The 23,022-nt window shown below is 45.7% G+C and overlaps 1 protein-coding gene across 1 annotated transcript in view; it reads right to left on the reverse strand.

Annotated features, from left to right (window-relative positions):
- Window positions 1-23,022, reverse strand: part of chrnb1l (cholinergic receptor, nicotinic, beta 1 (muscle) like) — a 43,894-nt gene that overhangs the window by 10,006 nt on the left and 10,866 nt on the right. Inside the window, exons 7-8 of the mRNA XM_072459204.1 lie at window positions 18,836-19,017; window positions 14,496-14,628 (exon numbers count right to left, since the gene is read on the reverse strand). Coding sequence (XP_072315305.1) covers window positions 14,496-14,628; window positions 18,836-19,017 — 315 coding nt within the window. The remainder of the gene's footprint in view (window positions 1-14,495; window positions 14,629-18,835; window positions 19,018-23,022) is intronic.

Consider the following 23,022-nt stretch of genomic DNA (forward strand, 5'->3'; position numbering starts at 1 on the left):
GGGGCCTCATGTGTAAATATGGTGTTGGGCCCTCATGTGTAAATATGGTGTTGGGGCCTCATGTGTTGGGCCCTCATGTGTAAATATGGTGTAGGGGCCTCATGTGTAAATATGGTGTTGGGCCCTCATGTGTAAATATGGTGTTGGGCCCTCATGTGTTGGGCCCTCATGTGTAAATATGGTGATGGGGCCTCATGTGTAAATATGGTGTTGGGGCCTCATGTGTAAATATGGTGTTGGGCCCTCATGTGTTGGGCCCTCATGTGTAAATATGGTGTAGGGGCCTCATGTGTAAATATGGTGTTGGGCCCTCATGTGTAAATATGGTGTTGGGGCCTCATGTGTAAATATGGTGTTGGGGCCTCATTTGTAAATATGGTGTTGGGCCCTCATGTGTAAATATGGTGTTGGGCCCTCATGTGTAAATATGGTGTTGGGGCCTCATGTGTAAATATGGTGTTGGGGCCTCATGTGTAAATATGGTGTTGGGCCCTCATGTTTAAATATGGTGTTGGGGCCTCATGTGTAAATATGGTGTTGGGACCTCATGTGTAAATATGGTGTTGGGGCCTTATGTGTAAATATGGTGTTGGGGCCTCATGTGTAAATATGGTGTTGGGGCCTCATGTGTAAATATGGTGTTGGGGCCTCATGTGTAAATATGGTGTAGGGGCCTCATGTGTAAATATGGTGTTGGGGCCTCATGTGTAAATATGGTGTTGGGGCCTCATGTGTAAATATGGTGTTGGGGCCTCATGTGTAAATATGGTGTTGGGCCCTCATGTGTAAATATGGTGTTGGGGCCTCATGTGTGAATATGGTGTTGGGGCATCAAGTGTAAATATGGTGTAGGGGCCTCATGTGTAAATATGGTGTAGGGGCCTCATGTGTAAATATGGTGTTGGGGCCTCATGTGTAAATATGGTGTAGGGGCCTCATGTGTAAATATGGTGTAGGGGCCTCATGTGTAAAAATGGTGTTGGGGCCTCATGTGTAAATATGGTGTTGGGCCCTCATGTGTAAATATGGTGTTGGGGCCTCATGTGTAAATATGGTGTTGGGACCTCATGTGTAAATATGGTGTTGGGGCCTCATGTGTAAATATGGTGTTGGGGCCTCATGTGTAAATATGGTGTTGGGGCCTCATGTGTAAATATGGTGTTGGGGCCTCATGTGTGAATATGGTGTTGGGCCCTCATGTGTAAATATGGTGTTGGGGCATCAAGTGTAAATATGGTGTAGGGGCCTCATGTGTAAATATGGTGTTGGGGCCTCATGTGTAGATATGGTGTTGGGCCCTCATGTGTAAATATGGTGTTGGGGCCTCATGTGTAGATATGGTATTGGGCCCTCATGTGTAAATATGGTGTTGGGCCCTCATGTGTAAATATGGTGTTGGGGCCTCATGTGTAAATATGGTGTTGGGGCCTCATGTGTAAATATGGTGTTGGGCCCTCATGTGTAAATATGGTGTTGGGCCCTCATGTGTTGGGCCCTCATGTGTAAATATGGTGTAGGGGCCTCATGTGTAAATATGGTGTTGGGCCCTCATGTGTAAATATGGTGTTGGGGCCTCATGTGTAAATATGGTGTTGGGGCCTCATGTGTAAATATGGTGTTGGGCCCTCATGTGTTGGGCCCTCATGTGTAAATATGGTGTAGGGGCCTCATGTGTAAATATGGTGTTGGGCCCTCATGTGTAAATATGGTGTTGGGGCCTCATGTGTAAATATGGTGTTGGGGCCTCATTTTTAAATATGGTGTTGGGCCCTCATGTGTAAATATGGTGTTGGGCCCTCATGTGTAAATATGGTGTTGGGGCCTCATGTGTAAATATGGTGTTGGGGCCTCATGTGTAAATATGGTGTTGGGCCCTCATGTTTAAATATGGTGTTGGGGCCTCATGTGTAAATATGGTGTTGGGGCCTCATGTGTAAATATGATGTTGGGACCTCATGTGTAAATATGGTGTTGGGGCCTTATGTGTAAATATGGTGTAGGGGCCTCATGTGTAAATATGGTGTTGGGGCCTCATGTGTAAATATGGTGTTGGGGCCTCATGTGTAAATATGGTGTTGGGGCCTCATGTGTAAATATGGTGTAGGGGCCTCATGTGTAAATATGGTGTTGGGGCCTCATGTGTAAATATGGTGTTGGGGCCTCATGTGTAAATATGGTGTTGGGGCCTCATGTGTAAATATGGTGTTGGGCCCTCATGTGTAAATATGGTGTTGGGGCCTCATGTGTGAATATGGTGTTGGGGCATCAAGTGTAAATATGGTGTAGGGGCCTCATGTGTAAATATGGTGTAGGGGCCTCATGTGTAAATATGGTGTTGGGGCCTCATGTGTAAATATGGTGTAGGGGCCTCATGTGTAAATATGGTGTAGGGGCCTCATGTGTAAAAATGGTGTTGGGGCCTCATGTGTAAATATGGTGTTGGGCCCTCATGTGTAAATATGGTGTTGGGGCCTCATGTGTTGGGCCCTCATGTGTAAATATGGTGTAGGGGCCTCATGTGTAAATATGGTGTTGGGCCCTCATGTGTAAATATGGTGTTGGGGCCTCATGTGTAAATATGGTGTTGGGGCCTCATGTGTAAATATGGTGTTGGGCCCTCATGTGTTGGGCCCTCATGTGTAAATATGGTGTAGGGGCCTCATGTGTAAATATGGTGTTGGGCCCTCATGTGTAAATATGGTGTTGGGGCCTCATGTGTAAATATGGTGTTGGGGCCTCATTTGTAAATATGGTGTTGGGCCCTCATGTGTAAATATGGTGTTGGGCCCTCATGTGTAAATATGGTGTTGGGGCCTCATGTGTAAATATGGTGTTGGGGCCTCATGTGTAAATATGGTGTTGGGCCCTCATGTTTAAATATGGTGTTGGGGCCTCATGTGTAAATATGGTGTTGGGGCCTCATGTGTAAATATGGTGTTGGGCCCTCATGTGTAAATATGGTGTTGGGGCCTCATGTGTAAATATGATGTTGGGACCTCATGTGTAAATATGGTGTTGGGGCCTCATGTGTAAATATGGTGTAGGGGCCTCATGTGTAAATATGGTGTTGGGCCCTCATGTGTAAATATGGTGTTGGGGCCTCATGTGTAAATATGGTGTTGGGGCCTCATGTGTAAATATGGTGTTGGGGCCTCATGTGTAAATATGGTGTTGGGGCCTCATGTGTAAATATGGTGTAGGGGCCTCATGTGTAAATATGGTGTTGGGGCCTCATGTGTAAATATGGTGTTGGGGCCTCATGTGTAAATATGGTGTTGGGGCCTCATGTGTAAATATGGTGTTGGGCCCTCATGTGTAAATATGGTGTTGGGGCCTCATGTGTGAATATGGTGTTGGGGCATCAAGTGTAAATATGGTGTAGGGGCCTCATGTGTAAATATGGTGTAGGGGCCTCATGTGTAAATATGGTGTTGGGGCCTCATGTGTAAATATGGTGTAGGGGCCTCATGTGTAAATATGGTGTAGGGGCCTCATGTGTAAAAATGGTGTTGGGGCCTCATGTGTAAATATGGTGTTGGGCCCTCATGTGTAAATATGGTGTTGGGGCCTCATGTGTAAATATGGTGTTGGGGCCTCATGTGTAAATATGGTGTTGGGGCCTCATGTGTAAATATGGTGTTGGGGCCTCATGTGTAAATATGGTGTTGGGGCCTCATGTGTGAATATGGTGTTGGGCCCTCATGTGTAAATATGGTGTTGGGGCATCAAGTGTAAATATGGTGTAGGGGCCTCATGTGTAAATATGGTGTTAGGGCCTCATGTGTAAATATGGTGTAGGGGCCTCATGTGTAAATATGGTGTAGGGGCCTTATGTGTAAAAATGGTGTTGGGGCCTCATGTGTAAATATGGTGTTGGGGCCTCATGTGTAAATATGGTGTTGGGGCCTCATGTGTAAATATGGTGTAGGGGCCTCATGTGTAAATATGGTGTTGGGGCCTCATGTGTAAAAATGGTGTAGGGGCCTCATGTGTAAAAATGGTGTAGGGGCCTCATGTGTAAATATGGTTTTGGGGCCTCATGTGTAAAAATGGTGTTGGGGCCTCATGTGTAAATATGGTGTTGGGGCCTCATGTGTAAATATGGTGTAGGGGCCTCATGTGTAAATATGGTGTTGGGGCCTCATGTGTGAATATGGTGTTGGGGCCTCATGTGTAAATATGGTGTTGGGCCCTCATGTGTAAATATGGTGTAGGGGCCTCATGTGTAAATATGGTGTTGGGCCCTCATGTGTGAATATGGTGTTGGGCCCTCATGTGTAAATATGGTGTAGGGGCCTCATGTGTAAATATGGTGTTGGGGCCTCATGTGTAAATATGGTGTAGGGGCCTCATGTGTGAATATGGTGTTGGGCCCTCATGTGTAAATATGGTGTTGGGGCCTCATGTGTAGACATGGTGTTGGGCCCTCATGTATAAATATGGTGTAGGGGCCTCATGTGTAAATATGGTGTTGGGGCCTCATGTGTAGATATGGTGTTGGGCCCTCATGTGTAAATATGGTGTTGGGGCCTCATGTGTAGATATGGTGTTGGGCCCTCATGTGTAAATATGGTGTTGGGGCCTCATGTGTAGATATGGTATTGGGCCCTCATGTGTAAATATGGTGTTGGGCCCTCATGTGTAAATATGGTGTTGGGGCCTCATGTGTAAATATGGTGTTGGGGCCTCATGTGTAAATATGGTGTTGGGCCCTCATGTGTAAATATGGTGTTGGGCCCTCATGTGTTGGGCCCTCATGTGTAAATATGGTGTAGGGGCCTCATGTGTAAATATGGTGTTGGGCCCTCATGTGTAAATATGGTGTTGGGGCCTCATGTGTAAATATGGTGTTGGGGCCTCATGTGTAAATATGGTGTTGGGCCCTCATGTGTTGGGCCCTCATGTGTAAATATGGTGTAGGGGCCTCATGTGTAAATATGGTGTTGGGCCCTCATGTGTAAATATGGTGTTGGGGCCTCATGTGTAAATATGGTGTTGGGGCCTCATTTGTAAATATGGTGTTGGGCCCTCATGTGTAAATATGGTGTTGGGCCCTCATGTGTAAATATGGTGTTGGGGCCTCATGTGTAAATATGGTGTTGGGGCCTCATGTGTAAATATGGTGTTGGGCCCTCATGTTTAAATATGGTGTTGGGGCCTCATGTGTAAATATGGTGTTGGGGCCTCATGTGTAAATATGGTGTAGGGGCCTCATGTGTAAATATGGTGTTGGGGCCTCATGTGTAAATATGGTGTTGGGGCCTCATGTGTAAATATGGTGTAGGGGCCTCATGTGTAAATATGGTGTTGGGGCCTCATGTGTAAATATGGTGTTGGGGCCTCATGTGTAAATATGGTGTAGGGGCCTCATGTGTAAATATGGTGTTGGGGCCTCATGTGTAAATATGGTGTTGGGGCCTCATGTGTAAATATGGTGTAGGGGCCTCATGTGTAAATATGGTGTTGGGGCCTCATGTGTAAATATGGTGTTGGGGCCTCATGTTTAAATATGGTGTAGGGGCCTCATGTGTAAATATGGTGTAGGGGCCTCATGTGTAAATATGCTGTCGGGGCCTCATGTGTAAATATGCTGTTGGGGCCTCATGTGTAAATATGGTGTTGGGGCCTCATGTGTAAATATGGTCTAGGGGCCTCATGTGTAAATCTGGTGTTGGGGCCTCATGTGTAAATATGGTGTAGGGGCCTCATGTGTAAATCTGGTGTTGGGGCCTCATGTGTAAATATGGTGTTGGGCCCTCATGTGTAAATATGGTGTTGGGGCCTCATGTGTAAATATGGTGTTGGGGCCTCATGTGTAAATATGGTGTTGGGCCCTCATGTGTAAATAAGGTGTAGGGGCCTCATGTGTAAATATGGTGTTGGGGCCTCATGTGTAGATATGGTGTTGGGCCCTCATGTGTAAATATGGTGTTGGGCCCTCATGTGTAAATATGGTGTTGGGGCCTCATGTGTAAATATGGTGTTGGGGCCTCATGTGTAGATATGGTGTTGGGCCCTCATGTGTAAATATGGTGTTGGGCCCTCATGTGTAAATATGGTGTTGGGGCCTCATGTGTAAATATGGTGTTGGGGCCTCATGTGTAAATATGGTGTTGGGCCCTCATGTGTAAATAAGGTGTAGGGGCCTCATGTGTAAATATGGTGTTGGGGCCTCATGTGTAAATATGGTGTTGGGGCCTCATGTGTTAATATGGTGTTGGGGCCTCATGCGTAAATATGGTGTTGGGCCCTCATGTGTTGGGCCCTCATGTGTAAATATGGTGTTGGGGCCTCATGTGTAAATATGGTGTTGGGCCCTCATGTGTAAATATGGTGTTGGGGCCTCATGTGTAAATATGGTGTTGGGGCCTCATTTGTAAATATGGTGTTGGGCCCTCATGTGTAAATATGGTGTTGGGGCCTCATGTGTAAATATGGTGTTGGGGCCTCATGTGTAAATATGGTGTAGGGGCCTCATGTGTAAATATGGTGTTGGGGCCTCATGTGTAAATATGGTGTTGGGGCCTCATGTGTAAATATGGTGTAGGGGCCTCATGTGTTAATATGGTGTTGGGGCCTCATGTGTAAATATGGTGTTGGGGCCTCATGTGTAAATATGGTGTTGGGCCCTCATGTGTAAATAAGGTGTAGGGGCCTCATGTGTAAATATGGTGTTGGGGCCTCATGTGTAGATATGGTGTTGGGCCCTCATGTGTAAATATGGTGTTGGGCCCTCATGTGTAAATATGGTGTTGGGGCCTCATGTGTAAATATGGTGTTGGGGCCTCATGTGTAGATATGGTGTTGGGCCCTCATGTGTAAATATGGTGTTGGGCCCTCATGTGTAAATATGGTGTTGGGGCCTCATGTGTAAATATGGTGTTGGGGCCTCATGTGTAAATATGGTGTTGGGCCCTCATGTGTAAATAAGGTGTAGGGGCCTCATGTGTAAATATGGTGTTGGGGCCTCATGTGTAAATATGGTGTTGGGGCCTCATGTGTTAATATGGTGTTGGGGCCTCATGCGTAAATATGGTGTTGGGCCCTCATGTGTTGGGCCCTCATGTGTAAATATGGTGTTGGGGCCTCATGTGTAAATATGGTGTTGGGCCCTCATGTGTAAATATGGTGTTGGGGCCTCATGTGTAAATATGGTGTTGGGCCCTCATGTGTAAATATGGTGTTGGGGCCTCATGTGTAAATATGGTGTTGGGGCCTCATGTGTAAATATGGTGTAGGGGCCTCATGTGTAAATATGGTGTTGGGGCCTCATGTGTAAATATGGTGTTGGGGCCTCATGTGTAAATATGGTGTAGGGGCCTCATGTGTAAATATGGTGTTGGGGCCTCATGTGTAAATATGGTGTTGGGGCCTCATGTGTAAATATGGTGTAGGGGCCTCATGTGTAAATATGGTGTAGGGGCCTCATATGTAAATATGGTGTTGGGGCCTCATGTGTAAATATGCTGTTGGGGCCTCATGTGTAAATATGGTGTTGGGGCCTCATGTGTAAATATGGTGTTGGGGCCTCATGTGTAAATATGGTGTTGGGGCCTCATGTGTAAATATGGTGTTGGGCCCTCATGTGTAAATATGGTGTTGGGGCCTCATGTGTAAATATGGTGTTGGGGCCTCATGTGTAGATATGGTGTTGGGCCCTCATGTGTAAATATGGTGTTGGGCCCTCATGTGTAAATATGGTGTTGGGCCCTCATGTGTGAATATGGTGTTGGGGCCTCATGTGTAAATATGGTGTTGGGCCCTCATGTGTAAATATGGTGTAGGGGCCTCATGAGTGAATATGGTGTTGGGGCCTCATGTGTAAATATGGTGTTGGGGCCTCATGTGTAAATATGGTGTAGGGGCCTCATGTGTAAATATATAGTTGGGCCCTCATGTGTGAAAATGGTGTAGGGGCCTCATGTGTAAATATGGTGTTGGGCCCTCATGTGTGAATATGGTGTTGGGCCCTCATGTGTGAATATGGTGTTGGGCCCTCATGTGTGAATATGGTGTTGGGGCCTCATGTGTAGATATGGTGTTTGGCCCTCATGTGTAAATATGGTGTAGGGGCCTCATGTGTAAATATGGTGTTGGGCCCTCATGTGTGAATATGGTGTTGGGCCCTCATGTGTAAATATGGTGTAGGGGCCTCATGTGTAAATATGGTGTTGGGGCCTCATGTGTAAATATGGTGTAGGGGCCTCATGTGTAGATATGGTGTTGGGCCCTCATGTGTAAATATGGTGTAGGGGCCTCATGTGTAAATATGGTGTTGGGCCCTCATGTGTAAATATGGTGTAGGGGCCTCATGTGTAAATATGGTGTTGGGCCCTCATGTGTGAATATGGTGTTGGGCCCTCATGTGTAAATATGGTGTAGGGGCCTCATGTGTAAATATGGTGTTGGGGCCTCATGTGTAAATATGGTGTAGGGGCCTCATTTGTGAATATGGTGTTGGGCCCTCATGTGTAAATATGGTGTTGGGGCCTCATGTGTAGACATGGTGTTGGGCCCTCATGTATAAATATGGTGTAGGGGCCTCATGTATAAATATGGTGTTGGGGCCTCATGTGTGAATATGGTGTTGGGCCCTCATGTGTAAATATGGTGTTGGGGCCTCATGTGTAGATATGGTGTTGGGCCCTCATGTGTAAATATGGTGTTGGGGCCTCATGTGTAAATATGGTGTTGGGCCCTCATGTGTAAATATGGTGTTGGGGCCTCATGTGTAAATATGGTGTTGGGGCCTCATGTGTAAATCTGGTGTTGGGGCCTCATGTGTAAATATGGTGTAGGGGCCTCATGTGTAAATATGGTGTTGGGCCCTCATGTGTAAATATGGTGTTGGGGCCTCATGTGTAAATATGGTGTTGGGGCCTCATGTGTAAATATGGTGTTGGGCCCTCATGTGTAAATATGGTGTTGGGCCCTCATGTGTAAATATGGTGTTGGGCCCTCATGTGTAAATATGGTGTTGGGGCCTCATGTGTAAATATGGTGTTGGGCCCTCATGTGTAAATATGGTGTTGGGGCCTCATGTGTAAATATGGTGTTGGGGCCTCATGTGTAAATATGGTGTTGGGCCCTCATGTGTAAATATGGTGTTGGGGCCTCATGTGTAAATATGGTGTTGGGGCCTCATGTGTAGATATGGTGTTGGGCCCTCATGTGTAAATATGGTGTTGGGCCCTCATGTGTAAATATGGTGTTGGGGCCTCATGTGTAAATATGGTGTTGGGGCCTCATGTGTAAATATGGTGTTGGGGCCTCATGTGTAAATAAGGTGTAGGGGCCTCATGTGTAAATATGGTGTTGGGGCCTCATGTGTAAATATGGTGTTGGGGCCTCATGTGTTAATATGGTGTTGGGGCCTCATGCGTAAATATGGTGTTGGGCCCTCATGTGTTGGGCCCTCATGTGTAAATATGGTGTTGGGGCCTCATGTGTAAATATGGTGTTGGGCCCTCATGTGTAAATATGGTGTTGGGGCCTCATGTGTAAATATGGTGTTGGGCCCTCATGTGTAAATATGGTGTTGGGGCCTCATGTGTAAATATGGTGTTGGGGCCTCATGTGTAAATATGGTGTAGGGGCCTCATGTGTAAATATGGTGTTGGGGCCTCATGTGTAAATATGGTGTTGGGGCCTCATGTGTAAATATGGTGTAGGGGCCTCATGTGTAAATATGGTGTTGGGGCCTCATGTGTAAATATGGTGTTGGGGCCTCATGTGTAAATATGGTGTAGGGGCCTCATGTGTAAATATGGTGTAGGGGCCTCATATGTAAATATGGTGTTGGGGCCTCATGTGTAAATATGCTGTTGGGGCCTCATGTGTAAATATGGTGTTGGGGCCTCATGTGTAAATATGGTGTTGGGCCCTCATGTGTAAATATGGTGTTGGGGCCTCATGTGTAAATATGGTGTAGGGGCCTCATGTGTAAATATGGTGTTGGGGCCTCATGTGTAAATATGGTGTTGGGGCCTCATGTGTAAATATGGTGTTGGGCCCTCATGTGTAAATATGGTGTTGGGGCCTCATGTGTAAATATGGTGTTGGGGCCTCATGTGTAGATATGGTGTTGGGCCCTCATGTGTAAATATGGTGTTGGGCCCTCATGTGTAAATATGGTGTTGGGCCCTCATGTGTGAATATGGTGTTGGGGCCTCATGTGTAAATATGGTGTTGGGCCCTCATGTGTAAATATGGTGTAGGGGCCTCATGAGTGAATATGGTGTTGGGGCCTCATGTGTAAATATGGTGTTGGGGCCTCATGTGTAAATATGGTGTAGGGGCCTCATGTGTAAATATATAGTTGGGCCCTCATGTGTGAAAATGGTGTAGGGGCCTCATGTGTAAATATGGTGTTGGGCCCTCATGTGTGAATATGGTGTTGGGCCCTCATGTGTGAATATGGTGTTGGGCCCTCATGTGTGAATATGGTGTTGGGGCCTCATGTGTAGATATGGTGTTGGGCCCTCATGTGTAAATATGGTGTAGGGGCCTCATGTGTAAATATGGTGTTGGGCCCTCATGTGTGAATATGGTGTTGGGCCCTCATGTGTAAATATGGTGTAGGGGCCTCATGTGTAAATATGGTGTTGGGGCCTCATGTGTAAATATGGTGTAGGGGCCTCATGTGTAGATATGGTGTTGGGCCCTCATGTGTAAATATGGTGTAGGGGCCTCATGTGTAAATATGGTGTTAGGCCCTCATGTGTAAATATGGTGTAGGGGCCTCATGTGTAAATATGGTGTTGGGCCCTCATGTGTGAATATGGTGTTGGGCCCTCATGTGTAAATATGGTGTAGGGGCCTCATGTGTAAATATGGTGTTGGGGCCTCATGTGTAAATATGGTGTAGGGGCCTCATGTGTGAATATGGTGTTGGGCCCTCATGTGTAAATATGGTGTTGGGGCCTCATGTGTAGACATGGTGTTGGGCCCTCATGTATAAATATGGTGTAGGGGCCTCATGTATAAATATGGTGTTGGGGCCTCATGTGTGAATATGGTGTTGGGCCCTCATGTGTAAATATGGTGTTGGGGCCTCATGTGTAGATATGGTGTTGGGCCCTCATGTGTAAATATGGTGTTGGGGCCTCATGTGTAAATATGGTGTTGGGCCCTCATGTGTAAATATGGTGTTGGGGCCTCATGTGTAAATATGGTGTTGGGGCCTCATGTGTAAATCTGGTGTTGGGGCCTCATGTGTAAATATGGTGTAGGGGCCTCATGTGTAAATATGGTGTTGGGCCCTCATGTGTAAATATGGTGTTGGGGCCTCATGTGTAAATATGGTGTTGGGGCCTCATGTGTAAATATGGTGTTGGGCCCTCATGTGTAAATATGGTGTTGGGCCCTCATGTGTAAATATGGTGTTGGGCCCTCATGTGTAAATATGGTGTTGGGGCCTCATGTGTAAATATGGTGTTGGGCCCTCATGTGTAAATATGGTGTTGGGGCCTCATGTGTAAATATGGTGTTGGGCCCTCATGTGTTGGGCCCTCATGTGTAAATATGGTGTTGGGCCCTCATGTGTAAATATGGTGTAGGGGCCTCATGTGTAAATATGGTGTTGGGGCCTCATGTGTAAAAATGGTGTTGGGCCCTCATGTGTAAATATGGTGTAGGGGCCTCATGTGTAAAAATGGTGTAGGGGCCTCATGTGTAAAAATGGTGTTGGGCCCTCATGTGTAAATATGGTGTTGGGGCCTCATGTGTTGGGCCCTCATGTGTAAATATGGTGTTGGGCCCTCATGTGTAAATATGGTGTTGGGGCCTCATGTGTAAATATGGTGTAGGGGCCTCATGTGTAAAAATGGTGCTGGGGCCTCATGTGTAAATATGGTGTAGGGGCCTCATGTGTAAATATGGTGTTGGGGCCTCATGTGTAAATATGGTGTTGGGGCCTCATGTGTAAATATGGTGTTGGGGCCTCATGTGTAAATATGGTGTTGGGGCCTCATGTGTAAATATGGTGTTGGGGCCTCATGTGTAAATATGGTGTTGGGGCCTCATGTGTAAATATGGTGTTGGGGCCTCATGTGTAAATATGGTGTTGGGCCCTCATGTGTAAATATGGTGTTGGGGCCTCATGTGTAAATATGGTGTTGGGGCCTCATGTGTAAATATGGTGTTGGGGCCTCATGTGTAAATATGGTGTAGGGGCCTCATGTGTAAATATGGTGTAGGGGCCTCATGTGTAAATATGGTGTTGGGGCCTCATGTGTAAATATGGTGTTGGGGCCTCATGTGTAAATATGGTGTTGGGGCCTCATGTGTAAAAATGGTGTAGGGGCCTCATGTGTAAAAATGGTGTAGGGGCCTCATGTGTAAAAATGGTGTAGGGGCCTCATGTGTAAAAATGGTGTAGGGGCCTCATGTGTAAAAATGGTGTAGGGGCCTCATGTGTAAAAATGGTGTTGGGGCCTCATGTGTAAAAATGGTGTAGGGGCCTCATGTGTAAAAATGGTGTAGGGGCCTCATGTGTAAAAATGGTGTAGGGGCCTCATGTGTAAAAATGGTGTAGGGGCCTCATGTGTAAAAATGGTGTAGGGGCCTCATGTGTAAAAATGGTGTAGGGGCCTCATGTGTAAAAATGGTGTAGGGGCCTCATGTGTAAAAATGGTGTAGGGGCCTCATGTGTAAAAATGGTGTAGGGGCCTCATGTGTAAAAATGGTGTAGGGGCCTCATGTGTAAAAATGGTGTAGGGGCCTCATGTGTAAAAATGGTGTAGGGGCCTCATGTGTAAAAATGGTGTAGGGGCCTCATGTGTAAAAATGGTGTAGGGGCCTCATGTGTAAAAATGGTGTAGGGGCCTCATGTGTAAAAATGGTGTAGGGGCCTCATGTGTAAAAATGGTGTAGGGGCCTCATGTGTAAATATGGTGTAGGGGCCTCATGTGTAAATATGGTTAGGTCGCTTGCTTTACAGTCTTTTCTCTGGCTCCTCGTGTATGTTGATGGTAAAGTTGGTGAAACAGACATTTTTAAGGCAAATGTCAACAGTGTTATGCTTGTGTTTATTCCAGGACCATAACCGGATTATTAATATCAACCATAATTTCTCAGTAAAACAGATTTGGACGGATTTGTGAACAATATTTGAGAAATAGATATTTTCTAGTTCAGCTCATGAAGTGTTGCATTTTTATATTGTGTACGTTGTTTTAAGTTGTAAAACATGAGAAACATGAGAACATGAGATGCCAGAGCAAAGGTACAAGAGCATGTTTAAATTATACATCATCCAGAATATGTCCGTTAAAACAGGGGTTCCCAACCACTGGGCCGGGCCCAAAACCCGGTCACAACCAGCTGCTACCGGGCCCCCGAGGCAGATGTAGGACTCTTTTTATTCATAGTCTGTTGTTAAGTCCCGATATTATATGTGTTTTGATCATGAAAATATTGAGAAAATGTATCTCATAAACAGCAAACATAAGTCATAAGGTATTTTAAATGTATAGAAGTATTTGTACACATGTGACACAGTTGTTAGAAAGAACGTCTGATGGGTGCAGCCCTCATGAGGAAAGAGGTTGTTCTGTATAAAACATGACATACCTAGGTGTAGTTATCCAAATATATTTACACTACTCAAGTCCTGAGTGATATTTGATTGATGTGAAGTGATCAGAGAGCTGAAAGTGATCATTTAAATCTACCGTATTTTACGCACTATAAGGCGCACTTAAAAGCCTTTAATGTCCTCAAAAACCGTCAGTGCGCTTTATAATCCAGAGCCCTTACTGTATGGATTATTAGGCCCGAGCCCCAGCAGGGCGGAGGGCCTATTGCTCCCGCAATGCTGCCGAAGGCAGCATTGTAACTGTCTGACCAAACATGCGGGCGCAGCCTGCATGTTTGGTACCCCGTCGCCCCTGGCAAGTACAGTGAACTAGCCCATGCCGAAGGCATGGATCATGCATACTTACTCCTGCTATGACAGAAATAGTCAACAATTAGTGAATGGGCGTAGCCCATTCACTAATTGTTGACAACAGCAGCGCGAAGCGCTGCATTCCTCCAAAAACCCTCCTGGCATCATCCCGTACGCGAGAATCCATGCCGCAGGCATGGGCCATGCTTGTATCTGCTCAAATCAATGGAAGTCTATGGGGAGAGGGCGGGGCATCCCGACGGAATAGGGACTGACGAGCGCGTAAGTGCTCGTAATGATGATTCCACCCCATGGCGGCATCGGGAAGGCTTAGAGCTTTCAAACGATGTATAATTTGACCGGCGGGTGCGCCGCGAGACGCCCGGTTCAGAAGACAGTGACGTGTGTAAATATCTCAAGTTACAACGTGGGCACCTGCAGATTATTGACAGGTGCAGGTGTTTGTACAATTTCTAGTTTCTTTGTAAATTCTGTTGGAGCGTTTTTTATTCAGGAGCTCTGTAAAGCCCTATGCAGATATTACAAATCCCCACTCTGTGACCGTGAGTCTCCCTCCACACCAGAGGGGGCAGTGTGGTTATCTGACCGTGTCGTCTGTGTCTTGTTTCTTCAGTTGCTCGGCCATATACGTGACCGCAGCGATGGCCGAATTCAGGTTTGGAGGCAGAATGAGGCAGTAACCGTCCGGATGTCTCTGGAGATAGACGGCGCTCTCACATCTGCAACACAAACAAACGAAACTCGAATTCAGGCTTTCTCAAAGTGAGTTTAGAGGGAAATTGTAGAGTTTAATTGAATGACTTGAATGAAGACAAATAAATATAGACAATAAGTGGTTTGTGAAATAAACTAAATGTTGTACACATTTTCAATACAATGCTATTTAAGTAGTTTGACAGGAAACAATGATAGTTCATAGAACAATTTGTTGCTGTCCTCATGCAGTGATCAACATTCAATCAAAGTGCTCCACAATCGTAAAAACATATTCAAATCACAATATAACATAAATCACAAGACAAAATAAAAGCATAAATAATTACATTAAAAATGTATTTAGAATTAATTAGTTTGTAGTTTAAAAAGCCTTCACACAAAAGCATAAACCAACCCGTTTTTAGCTTAGATTTAAACAAAGCCGGGGGCGGGGCCTGTCTCACAACTTCAGGAAGGCTGTTCCAGACCTTTGCCCCGTCGAACTGGAACACAGATTCTCCATGTTTAGTCCTGACTCTGGCACCAGCAGGAGGCCGGTCCATGTTTAGTCCTGACTCTGGCACCAGCAGGAGGCCGCTCCATGTTTAGTCCTGACTCTGGCACCAGCAGGAGGCCGGTCCATGTTTAGTCCTGACTCTGGCACCAGCAGGAGGCCGCTCCATGTTTAGTCCTGACTCTGGCACCAGCAGGAGGCCGGTCCCTGAGGTCCTCAGAGTCCGAGATGGTTCATATGGCTCTAACATGTCCGAGATGTACTTTGGTGCTAGGCCATGGAGAGACTTGTACACAAGCAGAGCTGCTTTAAAGTCTCTTCTCTGAGCCACAGGGGGCAGAGACCTGAGAACAGGACTAATGTGATGGTACTTCCTGGTTCTAGTCAGGACTAATGTGATGGTACTTCCTGGTTCTAGTCAGGACTAATATGATGGTACTTCCTGGTTCTGGTCAGGACTAATGTGATGGTACTTCCTGGTTCTAGTCAGGACCCGAGCAGTAGCGTTCTGGATGAACTGCAGCTGTTTTACAGCTCGTTTGGAGAGACCAGTGAGCGGCCGTTACAGTCTAATCTACTGGAGACAAACGCATGGATAAGTCTCTCCAAATCTGGTTTAGACACTATGATTTTGGCAATATTCTTCAGATGATAAAAAGACACAGTTACTGATCCCAACAAAGTACCGTACTTTTTTGGGCTATACAGCAATCCTGAATAAAAGCAGCGCACACAAAATTTACAAAGAAAATAGAAATTGTCCATATAGGTCTTTTGAACTGGGGTACTCGAGGCGCACCCGCGGTCCGCTGCTGCGCCACGGGACTAATTAGACTAATTTCTCAGTGAATATGAGTCTGATTGTAATAAAACACACAGCATTTTGAAGTTTAAAATATAGAGCACACGACGTGTCCCCTGGCAGAGCTTCCACTGTTCACTGACGTCTTCTTCTACAGTGTGTCAAATGCTTGCTAGAGTGCCCCCGGTGGCCGTTAGCTAGTAAAATCTATAAATAAGACGCACCGTTGTATTGGCCAACAGCGGCTTAAGTCCTAAAAATACGTTACTCCATGTCTTCTAGATAGGACCTTAACCAGTTTAGGGCGGTGCCAGTGATGCCCACCCAGAGGGTAAATGGTCACATTTATATAGCGCTTTTCTACCGTCAAGGTACTCAAAGCGCTTTACATCAAGGAACCAGTCACCCATTCACACACCAGATGTACGCAGACACTGGGGGACGAGTTGGGTTAAGTGTCTTGCCCAAGGACACAACGGCAGTATTCTCATGAGGCAGCTGCGATCGCATCGCCAACCTGCGGGCCAGTGGATCTGACTGCTCTGACCGAGAGGGGAGTCGAACCTAACAAAGCCGACCTTTGGATCAGAAGACGAGCACTCTACCACTGAGCTACTGCCGCCCCTGGGTCCCATGATCGACAGTGTTAAATTACAAGATAATTATTAAGCTGTTGGTAAAGAACTTTCTCAAAGACCTTCCCCAAAAACGGTAGGTTTGAGAAGGGCCGGTAATTCTTTAACACTCTGGCATCAAGACTGCTCTTCCTAAAGAGAGACAGTTTTTAAGGCTCTTGGGAATGTTCCCGATAGAAGCAAAATGTTGACTATTTGAGGGACGGCGAGCGCCTGGTGGCCGACCTGGTGGTAGAGTCTCCCAAGCCAAACCTAGGTCCTAGGTGACAAAGAGCTGTTCAGAAGCCCTATCTGACGAGTACAAGATCAAGGCCAGTTACGTCGCCCGGATTGGCGTTACCGGGGCCCCACCGGGGAGAGGCGGCGGGCTGGTGTGGGCTTGCTTATAGCCCCTCAGCTCAACTGCCACTTGTTGGAGTTCACCCCGATGGACGAGAGGGTCGCGTCCCCTCGCCTTCGGGTGGGGGACAGGTCTCTCACTGTTAAGTCGGCCTTCGGGCCGCAGTGCAGAGTACCCGGCCTTCTTGGAGCTTGTGCTGTTGAGGAGGCAAAAACCCGGGGCTGAGAGGGGAACGGGCCTATCAGCCCCACGGAAATTCTGGCAAACCGTCCCCCTCCTGGCAAACCAGGAGACCTGGCAAACCAAGAGGGGGAACCAGGGCTTTACCAACACTGTTTACGGTGCGGGTGGAGACCTGCTGACCTCGACTGGGGATGTCATCAGACGGTGGAAGGAATACTTTGAGGACCTCCTTAATCCCTCAGGCACGTCTTCCGAAGAGGACGTAGAGACCGGGGACTCGGAGGCTGGCTCATCCATCACCCAAGCTGAAGTCACTGAGGTTGTTGGCAAACTCCTCGGTGGCAGGGCTCTGGGGGTGGATGAAATCCTGAGTACCTTAAGTCTCTGGATGTTGTAGGACTGTCTTGGCTGACACGTCTCTGCAACATCGCGTGGCGGTTGGGGATAGTGCCTCTGGACTGGCAGACCGGGGTGGTGTTCACTCTGTTCAATAGAAGGGACCGGAGGGTGTGTTCCAACTACAGAGGGATCACACTCCTCAGCCTCATCGGTAAGGTCTATTCCAAGGTACTGGAGAGGAGAATCCGACCGATAGTCGAACCTCGGATTCAGGAGGAGCAGAGTGGTTTTCGTCCTGGTCGTGGAACACTGGACCAGCTCTATATCCTCCATCAGGTGCTCGAGGGTTCATGGGAGTTTGCCCAATCAGTCCACATATGCTTTGTGGATCTGGAGAAGGCTTTCGATCGTGTCCCTCGGGGTGTCCTTTGGGGGGTGCTCTGGGAGTACGGGGTCCGTGGCCCTTTGCTCAGGGCTGTCCGGTCCCTGTATGACCGGAGCAGGAGCTGTGTTCATTGCCGGCAGTAAGTCAGACCTGTTCCCAGTGCATGTTGGACTCCGCCAGGGCTGCCCTTTGTCACCGGTTCTGTTCATCATTTTTATGGACAGAATTTCTAGGCGCAGTCAGGGGTCGGAGGGTGTCCGGTTTGGGGACCACAGGATTCCCTGTCTACTGTTTGCAAACGATGTTGTCCTGATGGCTACATCAAACCCGGACCTGCAGCTGCACTGGGACGGTTTGCAGCCGAGTGTGAAGCGTCTGGGATGAGAATCAGCACCTCCAAATCCAAGGCCATGGTTCTCTACCGGAAAAAGGTGGCTTGCCCTCTCAAGGAGGGTGGGGAGTTCTGGGGCTGTGCGTCATAACGCATGGAGCAGGTCCTACCCTCCTCATGGTTCAGTCTGTTCAGTTTACAGGGATAGACTTGGTTCAGTCTGGATCCATTGCGGAAAAGTGCGGTGAGAAAACATTAAATGACCAGCATTTGCACTGACCCCAAATCCTTTGAACAATTCTGTTTCTTCAATTCCTCATGTATAAATCTCACTCACTGAGAGACGCCCAATGAGGAGAGAGGCCAGTTTCTAGTTGGCTCCTCTCTGTAGATGTGACTAACAACTGAGGAATCACCAAATGGAAGGAGGCTATATGGATTTTGAAATATTTTAACAATCTTGGACGGATGCTCCAGCAAAAAAAAAAAAGACCACATGCATCAATAAATCAAATCAGATCAAATCAATTTATTTTTGTAAGGCCCAAAATCACAACAACAGTTGCCTCTGAGGGCCACAGGGAGAAATGAATCAACAATGTCTGTGGTGGCGATGAAGTCAGACAATGTCTGTGGTGGCGATGAGGTCAGACAATGTCAAAACAACTTTTTTAAATAAATGCTCCTACTGTTGGTCTGACCTTCCTCTCCAGGGCAGCACCAAGTCGGGGTTGATCTTCCTGAAGAAGTACTCTCCTCCGGGCAAGCGGCCATTGTTACTCCTGATTGGCGCGTCCCCTTCAGACTCTTCCCCCCTCTCCACTGAGTCCTCCTGCTCGGGGCGCGTCATGCCGATGTACTTAGGCAGGAAATCAATAAACGCCTGGAAGGGAAAAAGGGTTCATTGGCTGCTCCTTGGCATTTTTGCAGTCTATACTGTAAAATACCTTATAGTAATAATATACATTCAGCAGTCAAATTGCCCTCACTATGCAGCTAACAAACTAAAATGCTAGTAGGGATGTAACAATATGCAAATCTTACAGTACGACATTATCACAATACTCATTTCATGGTACGATATTGATTACGATATTATGGAGAGGCCAACAGAATTGTAGATGCAGTACAACATCTTTTTCCTTTTAAAAGCCTTTGGCGTGTAGACTTTCAGGTTATGGTGGGCGCTTTGCGCTGATGCACCCACACCTCTGCTGCAAAACTTGGCTTCAAAATCATCGTTTGACCCACCTAATCCCAAAGGGAAGTTTAAACAAGTGAGGCCACCCATCCTTTGCGACGCTTCCAAAGCAGTCTCAAGAGGACAAATTATAGCCATAGCTGGGAAAAAAAGGGGAAAACGCTTAAAAATGTAATTGCTAAAAAAGGGTGTCCTAAAATGCCACAAGAAATTAATTATCTGGCTTCACAGGAAATAGTTAAGAAAATGATCTTTACCAAACAAAGATATTATGAGAGTGGATCAAAATTTACCCAAACAGGACCAAATTCAATCAGCATGTGAACCCTTTTATTACAAACTTTTCTAAAAAATTCCAGACGATAAAGAAGATTATATACATTTCTTTCTGGTCACCCTCAATGTGCCTGTGATGTCAGAAGAACAAAATAATGGAGCTGACATAACATTTTTGGAAATACAGGGTGCAATCAAAAGATTAAAGAGCAAAAAATCTCCGGGAGTGATGGATTCACCTCAGAGTGGTATAAAGCTTTAAAAAAGACACTTACTCCTTTCCTTTTCGCAACCAACGGGGCACTTACGAAAGTCAGACCCCTCCTAGTTGGAAAGAGGCCATAATATCCTTGATACCAAAAGAAGGGAAGAACCAAAATGGACTGTGCCTCATATAGACCTATTTCTATCCTGAATGTGGACTATCGTATATACCAGGGGCGCTCAAAAATGTTTAAGCTTGCTAGCTACTTATCAAATGATCCACCTACTACAAAACATATATTTATTATTAAATATATTGAGAATTATTTTTACAGAATATGTTGATGAGCCCATATTGCACAACACAATTAACTATGTACATGTTGTTGTTGTAATAACATGACTTGCACTGAATGGAATCATGGGATGCATAGTCCAGACAGCAGCTGCTGACCACCAGCCTCAAGCATACCTCCAAATGATTATCAGTGATGGAACGGTACTTTGACTTAATGATCTTCATGTGTGAAGACGCTGACTCACATAAATAAAAAGTGGAGCCGAATAATGCTGTCAAGGAGGTAGCACATTTCCTCATGTTGGGGTACTTTTCCTCTGTGAGTAGATTCCAGAACTGTCCATGAGGTCTGGACTTCAGATGAATGTCGGCATGTAGTGTCAAAATCTTCCACTTCAGAAGAGTTGAAGTGAAACAATGTGAATCAACCTCACGAGTGAAGGTAACTCGGTAGCTAGCTTGTTAGTTTTGCTGTACTTAGCGGTGTTGTTTGTGCATGTGCAGTGACCTAAGTGTCAGAAAAAGTCATCTGACTGGCTCTCCTGTATATCAGTAAAGTGACGGGATGGATGATAGGCTGACATCTATTTTTTTTATTGTCATGCGATCTACCCACAGTTCCTTTGAGATCAACTGCAGGGCTCAGATGAAGGATTTTCACTTGTATAGCGGCGCTGCTAAACAATCTGTTAATTTTTTCAAATTTGTATAGCAATTTGATAATTGCATAGCAAAACACGAAAGTGACTAACAATCAATATTCTCCATTGATATAACACGATTATTTATTTAATATGTATTTGTAAACATTCTATTTAAAAAAAAAACTCTTAACAAATTAAGTTTTAAACACTTTTTAAATTAAAAAAAAAAGAAAAAAAAAGAAAACTTGCAAATAAAATGAGTTGTTGAACAAATTAATCAACACAAAGTCAGATGGCCTCATTTACAAATTTCTTCCATCTGATCATCATCATCAGATGACTATTTGCAGAAGTCTCATTTACATATTAATTGTCTTTACACTCACAAAAAATATGTATTAAGCTTCTGATGGAAAAATAAAGGTTGCTGTGGCGACCATCATGGTGTATTTTATGTGTTATTCAAATTGTACAGGTCTATTTGACCATTCCATTCCATTTTTCGTTTTGTTATTGGATGACGGTCCCTAAGTACTCTCGTCTCGGCTCCTGCTGCACATTTGATGACGGACCCTAAGCACTCGTCACCGCTCCGTCTGCACATTTGATGACGGTCCCTAATCACGCGTCTCGGCTCTGCACATTGGGATCAGTGTAATTCGCTGCGCCCAAAATAAGCATCTGATTGTTAAAAACGAGGTTGTGTCACTGCAGTGTAAATATGTGTATTTTGGCTGTGAATGATCTGCAAAGACTTTTGTGTTTAGGAGCTATTGACCTCGGAAGTCTGAATCTGTGACGCTAACTTTACCGCACGTGGCTCCTCCCACTTTCAGACTCACGATCTGAGACGCAGCGGGACTCGTCACGTCAACACAGCGTCTACATGTGTCATGTCCACACAGCGTCCTACATGTGTCATGTCCACACAGTGTTCTACATGTGTCATGTCCACACAGTGTTCTACATGTGTCATGTCCACACAGTGTTCTACATGTGTCATGTCCACACAGCGTCCTACATGTGTCATGTCCACACAGTGTTCTACATGTGTCATGTCCACACAGTGTTCTACATGTGTCATGACAACACAGCGTCCTACATGTGTCATGTCCACACAGTGTTCTACATGTGTCATGTCCACACAGTGTTCTACATGTGTCATGTCCACACAGCGTCCTACATGTGTCATGTCCACACAGTGTTCTACATGTGTCATGTCCACACAGTGTTCTACATGTGTCATGTCCACACAGCGTCCTACATGTGTCATGTCCACACAGTGTTCTACATGTGTCATGTCCACACAGTGTTCTACATGTGTCATGACAACACAGCGTCCTACATGTGTCATGCTGTTACTGACAATCGATTGACGAGTGATCAGTACTTTTAGGCGCTTTGGTTTTACAATTGAACACACATTTTTGTATTGCAAAGTAAAGTAAAGTAAAGCTGCGATACAAACACACTTTTTTCTGACGAATGCATCGCATTTGAAAGAAATTGCGTCGCATTTTGCGATGCGATACCGCTTATTCTGAACCCTGAACTGGTAGAGCGCGATCGACATATTGCGCACCCCTGGTATATACACTTCAATAATGTCCAAAATAATGGAACAAATACTAACAAACTTAATCCACAATGATCAGACAGGATTCATTACCAAACACAAGACAAAATAAGACCGTGGGCCAGTGTTTTTCTTTCTCTGTGTTTGTTTTTATATGTTTTTCAAATTGTCGGTGTAATCCCATTCGTCCAGGAGTGTTCCATTGTAGAAAAAGGTTCAGTTGTTTCATCTGGACTCAGTTTTAGAGAAAACAATATGTTTCGACTCTCATCCAAGAGTCATTCTCAATCTGCGAATTAGACCAAGAACTCAGATATTTATTCTATTCTGTGGTAAGCCCCGCCCACCGGGCCTTCCTGATGAAAAAAGTTGTTGGTTTCAGAAACTTACACCTCTTTGTTTTCTATCAGTCCTTTAATGTCTCCCTTATGTCCCAGTCTCACACTCTTTCTCTTCCCTGAGGACCTGATTAGCACCCGAGTGCCCTGGGTGTCTACCTCTCCCGGGATTCAAAATTCCATCCTGTTGTTTGTAATGGAATTTTGGAAAAACACCATTATAAATGACGGGAAGGTTGATCTTAAACCACTGTTTCTATTTAAGGAAGTTTTTTCTTTTTTTTAAAGATTGCAGATCTTAGAATCTTCACCTCACTGTCTTCAATAGACTGTCTTCAATCTTTTTCTACA

Source organism: Eucyclogobius newberryi, unplaced genomic scaffold (assembly GCF_026437365.1).
Source record: "Eucyclogobius newberryi isolate DKJ021-1_F unplaced genomic scaffold, fEucNew1.0.hap1 SCAF_22, whole genome shotgun sequence".
In the NCBI taxonomy this organism is placed as follows: domain Eukaryota; kingdom Metazoa; phylum Chordata; class Actinopteri; order Gobiiformes; family Gobiidae; genus Eucyclogobius; species Eucyclogobius newberryi.